The sequence below is a fragment of the Galeopterus variegatus genome, unplaced genomic scaffold (genome assembly GCF_000696425.1).
Source record: "Galeopterus variegatus unplaced genomic scaffold, G_variegatus-3.0.2 Scaffold621, whole genome shotgun sequence".
Lineage (NCBI taxonomy): Eukaryota > Metazoa > Chordata > Mammalia > Dermoptera > Cynocephalidae > Galeopterus > Galeopterus variegatus.
Genome location: NW_007726732.1, coordinates 356,569 through 368,587, shown reverse-complemented (window position 1 = coordinate 368,587; position 12,019 = coordinate 356,569). Strand labels below are relative to the sequence as shown.

Below are 12,019 nucleotides of genomic sequence, written 5' to 3'. Positions count from 1 at the left end.
TACAATTCCTCTTTGAATCCCCCTGGCGTGAGCCGGCTCGGCGCCCTCAGGGCAGCTCTCCGGCAGGATCAAGCGGGCTCGGGGGCACCCCGGTCACCTCTCTCCCAACCAGAAATCAGTCTGGGATTTTTCCAAACTGAAGGCCACAGAGATGGTATCTGCCTCCCGGAAGCAGGGAGTTTACCTGGGGCCGAGGCCCCAGGGGTGGTGGGATGACAGTCTGGCCGGGATCCTCTTCCCTCCCCTCACGACACTGGCCGACTCAAGTTGATCACGATTTATCTTTTATATACTTATATACTAGATTCGATTTAATATTTTGTTTAGGATTTTCAAATCTATATTATTGTGTGAAAGTGCACCTGTGATTTCCTTTCTTGTGATGTTTTTGTCCAATTTTAATGCCAGGTTTTGCTCTCCTCTTAGAATGAGCCGGGAATTATTCCTTCTTTTTTCTCACCTATAGTACTGTCTGGGCCCAGTGTTTTCTTTTTTTTTTAATTTAAAAATTTTTTTTGTTTTTGGTTTTGGGGTTTTTTTGTCTAGTGTTTTCTATGTGGGAAAATGTTAAACTTCTGGTTCAACCTTTTTCTTTCTTTCTTTTTTTTTTTTTTTTTTTTTTTTTTTTTGCAGCTGGCCAGTACATGGTTCAACCTCTTTAATAGTTATAACAATATTCAGGTTTTTTATTATTCCTGATGTACTTTCAAGTTCTCTTTTTCTAGAGACTTGTACATTTCAAGTTTTCAAAATTATTTGCCTATAGTTGTTGATAATATTCTCACTTTTTCATCTGCTGTGTCTGTAGTTATTTCTTTTTGTTCATAATATTAATTTGTGTCTTCTCTTTTTACTTGTTTTGTTAATTTATCAAAGAACTATCTTTTGGCTTTATTTCATTTTCATTGTATGTATTGTATATTCTTTTTATTGTATTTCTTTATCACTGATTAGTCTTATAATTCTTAAAACAACTTTGTCATTGACATACAATAAACTGTACACATTTAAAGTGTATAAATTTATTAAGTTTTGACCTATGTATACAGCAGTGAAGCTTTCACCACCGTCAGCAGAATGTGAATATATCTGTTGCACCCCAAAGTTTTCATTAATCTCTCCCTCTTGCCCCTGCCTACTCCTCCATCCCCAAACAACCACTGATCTGTTTTCTGGCACTATAGATTTGTTTATAGTTTCTAGAGTTTTATACAAGTGAAATCATGTAGTATTGTACTAACCATGTGGTTTCTGATGCTTTGACAGGCTAACCAATTCCTAGAGATAGTAAATAACTCAACTGCTAGGGCTCCTTTCAAATGCAAACCAATCTATTCAGCACCCATAGACCAACCACCTCCTTTATCAAACTCTCAAGGGGCTTTCACACTGAGCCACTATCCACCTGCCCTCAGGACCATGTATCAGGCAACTAGGGACAGCCCCTGTGCCCCAGAACTCACTGAAACTAGCCAATCCTGACTCTTCTTACCCTGCCTCACCCATTCCTTCCTGCTGAAACCACAGTAAAGGCTCTTGTCCCTGTTTTCACCTCATTCCCTCTACCCCCTGACTGATCCCGTTGCTTCCTCATGTGGCCCATATGTGGCATGGCATGCACCTTCCTCTTGGGAACTGGGAGTAACTGTCTTCAGTGGCCATCATCTCCTGATTAATTGGCCTCACCTTACCTAAATAATAATAAAAACTATGTTTTAAAACAAGTATGTACCCTCTTTTGCTTTTTTTACTCAGCCTAATTATTTTGAGATTCATTCACATTGTTGTGTACTTCAGTAGTTCATTCCTTTTTATTACTGAGTAGAATTCCATTATATCACAATAGCAAAATTTGTTTTATCCATTCACCTGTTGATGGATGTTTGGGTTGTTTCTAGTTTCTGGCTATTACAAATAAAGATTCTATGAAAATGTACAAGCTTTTGTATGGGCATACATTTCTGTGGGTAAATACCTGTGTGTGGAATGTCTGGATCAGATCATGTGATAGGAGTGTGTTTAACTTTTGAAGAAACTGCCAAGCGATTTTTCCAAAGAGGTTACACCATTTTATGTTTGTACCAGCAGGGTGTGAGAGTTCTGATTTCTCCATATCCTTGATAACTCTTGGTATGGTTGATCTTTTAATTTTCGCCATTTTAGTGGGCATATAGTGGTATTTTGTATTTTATTTTGTGTTTTACTAATGATTAATGATTTTCAGCGTCTTTCATGTGCTTGTTTGCCTTCTGTGTATCTTCTTTGATGAAAATGTCTGTTCAGATCTTTTGCCCATTATTTTTGGGGGATGCTTGTTTTCTTATGGTTGAGCTTCAAGAGTTTTTCATATATCTGGATGCCAGTCCTTTATTAGATAAATTTTTGCAAGATTTTCTGCTAGTCTGTGGCTTGTCTTTTTATTCTCCTTTTTTAAAAATGTGGTTAAATACATGTAACATAAAATTTACTATTTTAAATATTTTTAAGTACTATGCAGTTCTGTGGCATTAAGTATATTCACATTGTTGTGGCAACTGTCACAACTTTTCATCTTTCCCAACTGGAACTCTGTACCCATTAAACACTAACTTCCTATTCCTCCTTCTCCCCAGTCCCTGGTGATCATCATTCTACTTTCTATCTCTATGAATTTGACTACTCTGCATACTTAATATAAGTGGAATCATACAGTATTTGTCATTTTGTGACTGGCTTATTTCACCTAGTATGATGTCTTCAAGGTTCATCCTTGTGGTAGCATGTGTCAGAATTTCCTTCCCTTTTAAGGCTGAATAACATTCCATTGTATGTATATACCACATTTTATTTATCCATTCATCTGTCAATAGACACTTGGGTTGCTTCCACCATTTGGCTATTGTGAATAAGCTCCTATGACATTGGTATACAAATATCTGTTCGACTCTCTGCTTTCAGTTCATTTGAGTGTATTCCCAGAAGTGGAATTGCTGGATCAATTAAATATTATGTTTAACTTTTTTTTTTTGTCTTTTTTCGTGTCCGGCAATGGATCGCAACCCTCAGTGTCGCGCCCACACCGGACTGGGACCGGCAACGGGATCGCAACCCTCGGTGCTGCGCCCGCACCTCTCTCAGCCAGTGAGCGGGAACCGGTCTGTATGTGGGATCCGAACCCTCGGCGGGAGCGCCGCCGCGCTTCCCCAACGGCGCACTGTAGCAGTGCACCCCCAGGCCGGCCCTTATGTTTAACTTTTTGAGGGATTACCATACTGATTTCTATGGCAGCTGTATTATCTTACATTCCCACCAGCAATATGCACAGGGTTCCAATTTCTTCACATTCCCACCAACACTTGTTATTTTCTGGCTTTGTTTTCTTATATTTTGAATTTTTGGTAATAGCCATCCTAGTGGGTGTGAAGTGGTATCTTTTTGTGGTATTGATTTTCATTTCCCTAAAGATTAGTAAGGTTGAGCATTTTTTCATGTGCTTAGTGGACATTCATATATCTTCTCTGGGAAATGTCTATTCATGTCTTTTACCCATTTTTTAATCAGGTTAGTTTTGTTGTTTTGAAGGAGGAATAGAAAGAATGTACACATTTTTTCTCATCCATGGGCTGCCATTTCATTCTGTTAATAGTGTTCTTGATTCTCAGACATTTTTGATTTTGATGAAGTCCAACTAATCTGTGTTTTGTTGTCTATGCTTTTGGTGTCATATGCAAGAAATCATTGCCAAATTCAATGTCATGAAGCTTTTGCCGTATGTTTTCTTCTAAGAATTTTATAGTTTTAGGTCTTACATTTAGGTCTTTGACCCATTTTGAGTTCATTTTTGTATATGGTATGAGGTAAGGGACCAACTTCATTTTTTTGCCTGTGCATGTTCAGTTTTCCAAGCACCATTTGTTGAAAGGGCTATCCATTGAATTGCAGTTGTACCTCTGTCAAAAACTGAGTATATTTGTCTGAGTCTGTTTCTGTTTCTATGTTTTATTCCATTGATCTGTGTGGGGTTTTTTTGGGTTTTTTTTAAATCTATGTTTCTATTCCTCTGCTAATACCACAGTGTCTTAATTATGGTAACTTTATAGTAAGGCTTCACATTGGATAGATACATCCTTCCTATTTTATTGTTCTTTTTCAAAATTATCCCTGGGTGTTTTTTTTTTTTCTTTAATGCAGATAACCTGTACTATACTTTGGTTTTATATGTCCAGTAGTTTATTCCAAGGTGTGCTTTCAGCAGAACAAATACTTTTTCATATTGTTCTTTGTCTCAATTAATCTGCAATATGAATTATACCAAACTCTATTTTGTATGTTTGTTTATTGTAGTAATCTGACTGACTTGCCTGCCTCCAGGCTCATCTCTTTTAAGGCCTCAAAATGAATCTTGTCTTAGGTATAACTCAAAGGCAGTAGAACTTAAGAATCTATTTCACAGACTTGGTGGTCCAGTTTCATTTTCTGTATAATTTCATCTATGAAAGTGAGCTGCTCTCCAGAGCTTCTGAGTCCCACTCATTTCGGGCAGTCCTCTTCCCTTTGTTTTGGACTTCTCTATCACGTTGCTTCTCAGAAGACGTACAGTAAAAGTTGGCTTTTGGTGTTCTAGGACTTCTTCAGAAGCTTGTCAGCTGTTTTACAAGCTGTTTTCTCTCACTGGCAGCAGTTCAGTGTGCCGTTCCTACTCCTCCCTCCGTTGGTGGTGTGTATCATTTTTCTACTCATCACCACCCACCTACTCCTGCCTCCTGTGCTTGTCAGATGTCTCCTGCCTGGCTTGTTCATTGCTGCTTTTGTCACTGTTACAGCTGTCTTCTTCTCTTCTTTGGCTTTCTGCCTAACTTCCATGGCAGCTGCTCCCTCATTGCCTATCTGCCAGTCGGCCGCTTCTTCCACCCCCTACCACAGGTACAACATGTACTGTAGAAGCACACATTCTTCATGTTCAGAATTAAACTCATCACTTTCACCACGGTATGCTTCACAACTTGTCATCCTCTTGCTTATAGCATTGCAGTTCATTTAAGTCAGACACCTGGGCCTTCCTTACTCCAGCAACCCATTAAGTCTTCAATTCTATCCCTATAAATTAACTTCTCAGTTTCATTTAGATATTCCTGCCGTACTCTGAGTCCTCTCTGCTTGAAAGACTGTGTCTGACCTTTCTCTTGGCTAACTATTCTTTACCCTTACACAAGTTCAGCTCAGATATCACCTCCCCTGAAAATTCCTTCTTTGGTATGCAGTTTCCCACCTCACCCTATTGTTAATTGGCTTCCATTTTCTGAAAATTCCTTCTCTGGTATGCAGTTTTCCCACTTCACCTTATTGTTAATTGGCTTAAGTTTTTTTTATGGCAGGTGATAATTTAGGATTTGAATAATTTATTTATGTCTCACTACTGGTTAGTGAACTCCTTGATGACAATGTACAAATCTAAGTTTGTGTATCCCCTATATCTGGTGAAGCATGAAGGGAAGAACCCGAGCTTTGAAGTTTTAAAAGCCCTGAGTTTGAATACCAATAGCCATTTATTAGATATGTGGCCTTGAGCAAATTCCTTAATCTCTGTGATCTTCGTTTCTTCATCTGTAAGTGGAAAAACTACTTAACTCATAAGGTGGGGGGGCAGGGTTCAAGTATATAAAATGCCTATTACAAGTGCCTAGCACATAGCAGGCAATGAAGGATTACAGTTGTAAAAATAGCTTTTGTTCTTAATAATTAATATAATGTTGATTGAGTGAATAATTAGCTGAAGTGACTGAACTCTCCCTCCATATGCCTTTTTCTTAAATCAGAGAACTTGGACAGCTCTAGGAGAAGACTCAGGACAGAGTTTAACACTCCCAGCTGCCACTTTGTTTTTCCCACACCTGGGACACATCTTCAGTAGGGCTGAGAGTGAATACATCTTTCCCACAGAGAGCTTAACCTCTGCCAAAGAGGTGAGTTTACTTAAAATCAAGACTAGTACTTGAACATAGATATTGGATATCTGAAAATCAGGGTTTAATTAACCTGCGTGCATTAAAAAAAAAATCTGTCCCTTTGCTTAGAAATTTGTAGAATGAAAATAATTATAAGTTAATTTTAGTTGGCATTTGGAAGACTTCTCTGTTTCTTCATTAGTCTTTAAACCTTTGAAGGACCAAATAGTGTCAAGATAGATGGAAAAAAGCCAGGTGATTCTGGATTCAAATTCTATCTCCATAATTTACCAGATGTGTAACCCTCTCTCAATTTCTTTATCTTCACAATGGGAATATGTAGAGTATCTAACTTGAAGAGTGGCTGTTGAGATTTAACTGAGATAAGATGTGTGAGTATTGAGATAATATGTACCTTACAGTTGATCATATTTTATCAGTAATGATGTATTAAATATGGAATACTTAACTTTGAGTAGAAAAACTCTTAAGGGAAGCTGTCATAACCAAAGTCTAAACTGGGGAATGTGCAGATTAGCTGAGCTTTCTTTGCCTAGTGGGGACTTTATAATGTTGATTACTTGTAATATTTTTACTTTAGTAATTGTATGCAGAACACCCTCATCATTCCCATTCCTAAGTTGTCACAAGTCATAACATGATGAGTTGGTCTTATTCCTTTATAAGTAGCTGTATCAGGATTGCGGTTGGTTGCATATATCAGAAAATGAAATAGGTTTCTTTCTTTCTCATGTGTACAAAGTATGAGGGTAAGCAGGGCTGGTGTGGCAGTTTGACAGTATCACCAGAGAACCTAGTCTCTTTCTAGATCTCTATTCTGCTCCCCTCAAGGTCACATCAGGGTCCAGAATGGCAGCTGGGGCTCTAATTAACACATCCAATTCCAAATTACAGGAGAGAGGACAAGGAAAAAGACTCAGTTCCTCCCTTTTAAACTACCTTCCTACAGATCTCATAATGCAATTTAGTTTATATCTCCTTGGCTAGAGTTTACGCATTTGTTCACACCTCTAGTGTAGGAATAGGCATGTTGTTTTTAGTAGTACCATCCAATTTTCTTTATTCTTCCTCCTCTTGCCTTCAGGTGAGAGTGGCATGACTCTCAGAGCCTTATGGTTCATTAACAAGGGAGTGTATGTCTGGGCAAGGAGTAGTTTCTCTTTGGCCAGAAACCAAAGGAGTCTTTCTCTAGCAGGTATTCAGTGTGCTTGTGATTGGTTCCTTCATGTTGGATGCAGGACATATATGTCAAATAATTAACCCCTGAAATATGTGCAAACATGTATAATCGATTATTTATGGATTTAACATCCAAGGTTTCTGCAATTCAAGAGAAACTCCCTTTTCCAACCTCCTACCCCGCAAAGTATACAACATAGTAAGTTGTAATAACACCAATATCAGCATAGCAGGGTTGGTAGGCATTAAACAAGAGAGGCATACAAAGTGCTCAGTGCAAACTGGGCTTTGAGATGGGAGGGCAAATGTAAATGATTTAATAGCCAGTGGGTGTTGCCCACTATCCTTGCCCTGACTGAGGAATTCAGAGCCTCCACATGTATTCCTAGAAAATGTCTTGGGTCTACTATTTGAATTTGAGTTTTAATAACATTTAGGAAAAGTTTTTATTAGACATTCAATATTAGGAAGACAGCAGCTATCATTTTTCAGAACCTTCGTCTTTTTTTTTTTTTTTAATGCATTTTATTTGGTATTACCAGCACCATACTATAACTAAGTGAGCTAACTGGCCAGCCCTTTCTTTGTCTTTTATCATAGGGCTTTTACATATTGCTAAGGGAATCTTGGTTTTTCTTTGTTTGAATGTTGACTTCGCTGACTGAGCACCCTAATGTATATGCAGTGGAAACATTTTTGTAAAGTAAGAAATGTTTTTGTAATGAAATAAGGAATATATATTGGCCCTTTGTCTGGGTGTGGTAGGGTAGGAGAGAGAACACAATGTGTGTGTGCCATTGTGTCCAAAAGATGAGGGAATTGCCCAGACTTCATGACTCATCTCCCAAAGCCTCCCTGCTCAGTTCTGTACTCATAGTTAACCAAATGCTTTTTGAGAAATGAACTATGTATAAATGTGGGTTTCTTCCATTATTTTGGTTTTCCTAGAGTATATAATACTATCTTTACTCAGGCCACTGTTGCCTAATGGAAAATGACGTATAAGATAGGGGAGGAAGTCATACACAATCAACTTTTAACAAAAGCAAACAGAAAGGACTGGTTAAAATAATTGTGATATATCCATATGGTGAAACACTGTGCAGACATTGAAAAGAAAGGTAGCTGAATGTATTGATATGAAAGATGTTTAGGATTTATTATTTAAGTAAAAATGCAAGCTGTAGAAAGTATGTATAATGTCCTATTTATAATTTTTTTTAATGTACGGGTATATGCTGATATAGTATAGAAAATTTCTAAAGGATATAGAAGGAAGTGTTTAGCGAACACTTTTGGGAAATGGTACTAGCAGATAGTAAGACTTAGGATTTGCTTTATATCCCCTCTGTTCTGTTTGTATTTCTTGCAATGATCATGCTTTTTTTTTTTTTTTTAAGTAGTTTACAATATATAATGAGGGGGGGGGGGGGGGTTGGGGGGGAGAGAAGAAGTCCAGTGGCTTTCTTTTGGGAAATGGTACTAGCAGATAGTAAGACTTAGGATTTGCTTTATATCCCCTCTGTTTTGTTTGTATTTCTTGCAATGATCATGTTTTTTTTTTTTTTTTTTAAGTAGTTTACAATATATAATGAGGGTGGGGGTGGGGGTTGGGGAGGAGAGAAGAAGTCCAGTGGCTTTCTTATATAATGAAAGTAGCTCTTTAATAAATAACATTAAAAGATTCCATTCACAATGGTAATATCATATAAAATACTGGGGAAGAAATGTGTAGAGCAAAAAAAGAGTAATTTTGAGGAACATGAAAACTTAAATAAATCAGGAAAACACTGTACCTGAGGTTTATAAGATTCAGCACCTTGTAGATGCAGTTCTCACTGAACTGTTTATCAGTCTTTTATTATAAAAATTTTCAAATACAGAGAAAAGTTCAGAGTTTTTTGTATCTACCACCCAGATTCTACAGGTAACATTTTACTGTACTTGTTGTATCATGTATCTGTACATCTATCCATTCCTCTATTCATCCATCAATTCATATTAATGTATTTCATAGTAAGTAACATATATTAGTATACTTCTTCCCAAATAAAGCATGCATATCATTTGCTGGAGTACAGTATTTGTTTATGGTTGGGGTCTTTTTTGGAGGTAAAATTTACATACAGTGAATTGCACAAATCTCCAGTTATCATTCACTGAGTTCTGAAAAATGCATATACCAGTGCAACTCAGTTTCCTCTCAAGATACAGACTATTACCATTGTCCAAGAATTAACTTCATGTTCCTTTCTAGTAAATTTTTGATCTCTTTCCCAGGCTAGACCTTCATGGTAAAACCAGAGAGGCTGGGAATTTGGGAGAAGAAGAGAGGTGAATTTGGGAGAATGTGGAGAGTCATTAAGTCAGATGTGATAGAGATAGATCAGGGTATTTAACAACTCAGGTAGTGGTGGGGAGGAATGCCAGTGGGCTTTTTCTCTACCGAATTTTAACTTAATTTTTGGCAAAAGTTGTTTTTAAGATGGTTCAAATTCAAAAGATATCTTGTGTACTAAAATGAAATGATCTCTGTAGAGCCTCTTCATTCTGTTTAACAGCTGCATGGTATCCCATTGTTTATATATGCCATAATTTATTTAATAACACCCCCTTCCCCATTGGTAGACTTTTAGGCTATTTCCTATTTTGTTCTATTGCAAATAATGCTGCATTGAATAACCTCATACATGTGTCACTTTGAAAGTATGGCTATATCTGTAGAATAAGTTCCCAGTAGAATTGTGTCAAAGGGTTCGTGCATTTTTAATTCTAATAAATATTTACAGATTGTATGAGAGTACTTATTTACTCAAACTCTTGCCAATGCAACGCTGTTAAAGTTTTTATATTTGCTGATCTGATAGGTAAGAAGTAGTAACTCAGTATCACTTTAATTTAGCTTTCCCTGATTATGAGTGAGGTTGAGCATCTTTTCATATATTTAAGAGAACTGTTTGGTTTTTGTGAATGCCTATTTCGTATCTTTTGTCTATTTTTCTTTTGGATTGTTGGTCTCTTTTTTATTAATCTGTAAGGAACCCTTTATATATTAGGGAGATTGACCTTTGTGAATCAGTAGCAAATATTTTTAAAGAAGTCATTCTTTAATATGGAGACAGCTGTTTTAGTGGAATGGTGGAAAAAAGAAGCCAGATGGCCATAGAGACAACTCTTTCTAGAAATTTGGCTGTGAAGCAGAGTAGAGAGAATTATAGCTAGCGGATTGATGTGGATGCAAAGGAATTTCTCATCTTTTCTTTGAGAAATTCTTTATTGTGTTTAAATACTGGTATCAAAGGAAGAAGTTAAAGCTGGGGATGGTGGTAGAGGATCAACAGGGCAAGTTTCCTAAGGGACTGAGATTCTTCGGAGGAATTGTAGAGAAGGAGGAAACTTCTAGATATGGTAACTTGGTGTTAAGGGTATCCCAGTTTAATGGCTTCTGTTTTCTTGGAAGTGTGGGCAAGGCCGACAGCCAAGGGTGTGGGAGGGGAAAGGAGGTTTGAATCGCTGCCATGGAGGGTTAGAGAGCTGACTGGGGAAATACAGAAAGATTGCAGAACGTGTTCAGGGTTCCACCGAGGTGGAAATAGTGATTTGTAGTGATATCAACCTTATGGGTTGTTTGATTTTTTAAACAACATTTGGTAATCCAAGTGTAGGGCTGACAGTTCAGGTTCAGGATTAGTTTGTTTCTAAAATCAGGTAAAGATACAACTAAAAAAGAAAACTACAGGCCAATATCCTTGATAAATATAGATGCAAAAATCCTCAATAAAATAATAGCTAACAGAATACTGCAACACATATGCAAAATTATACACCATGATCAAGTGGGATTCATCCCAGGGATGCAAGGTTGGTTCAACATACGCAAATTAATAAATGTGATACGCCATATCAATAAAATCAAACACAAGGACCATATGATCACCTCTATAGATCCTGAAAAAGCATTTGATAAAATTCAACACTCTTTCATGATAAAGACTCTCTATAAGTTAGATATAGATGGAAAGTATCTCAACGTAATTAAAGCCATATATGATAAACCCACCACCAATATCATCTTGAATGGGGAAAAGCTGAAAGCTTTTCCTTTAAGAACAGGAACTAGACAAGGAGGCCCACTCTCACTACTCCTATTCAACATAGTGCTAGAAGTACTAGCAGAGCAATCAGAGAAGAGAAGGAAATAAAGGGCATCTAGACTGGAAAATATGAAATCAAACTGTCCCTCTTTGCAGATGACATGATCCTGTATACTGAACAGCCTAAAGCCTCTACAAAAAAACTCTTGGAGTTGATAAATGATTTCAGCACAGTAGCAGGATACAAAATCAACACACAAAAATCAGTAGCATTTCTATTCTCCAATAGTGAACATGCAGAAAGAGAAATCAAGAAAGCTTGCCCATTTACAGTAGCCACCAAAAAAATTAAATACTTAGGAATTGAGTTAACCAGTAGTTAACTATGGTTTGTAGTTCTCATTATAGAGAACTACAAACCACTGCTGAGAGAAATTAAAGAGGACACAAGAAGATGGAAAGATATCCCATGCTCTTGGATTGGAAGAATCAACATTATGAAAATCTCCATACTACTACCCAAAGTGATCTACAAATTCAATGCAATCCCCATTAAAATTCCAATGACATTTTTCTCAGAAATGGAAAAAACTATCCAGACATTTATATGGAATAACAAAAGACCACGCATAGCCAAAGCAATTCTGAGCAAAAAAATAAAGCTGGAGGCATAACACTACCAGACTTTAAACTATACTACAAAGCTATAATAACCAAAACAGCATGGTACTAGCATAAAAACAGACACACTGATCAATGGAATAGAATAGAGAATCCAGAAATCAACCCACACACCTACAG

The 12,019-nt window shown here is 37.2% G+C and overlaps 1 protein-coding gene across 3 annotated transcripts in view; it reads left to right on the top strand.

Annotated features, from left to right (window-relative positions):
• Positions 1-12,019, top strand: part of PTPRA (protein tyrosine phosphatase, receptor type, A) — a 110,592-nt gene that overhangs the window by 26,516 nt on the left and 72,057 nt on the right. For 2 of the 3 annotated variants that reach the window (XM_008570644.1, XM_008570643.1), the window contains exon 2: positions 5,796-5,942. The exons of the other annotated variant lie outside the window; for it this stretch is intronic. In XM_008570644.1, the coding sequence (XP_008568866.1) occupies positions 5,796-5,942 (147 nt within the window). The remainder of the gene's footprint in view (positions 1-5,795; positions 5,943-12,019) is intronic. 3 annotated transcript variants of the gene reach the window in all.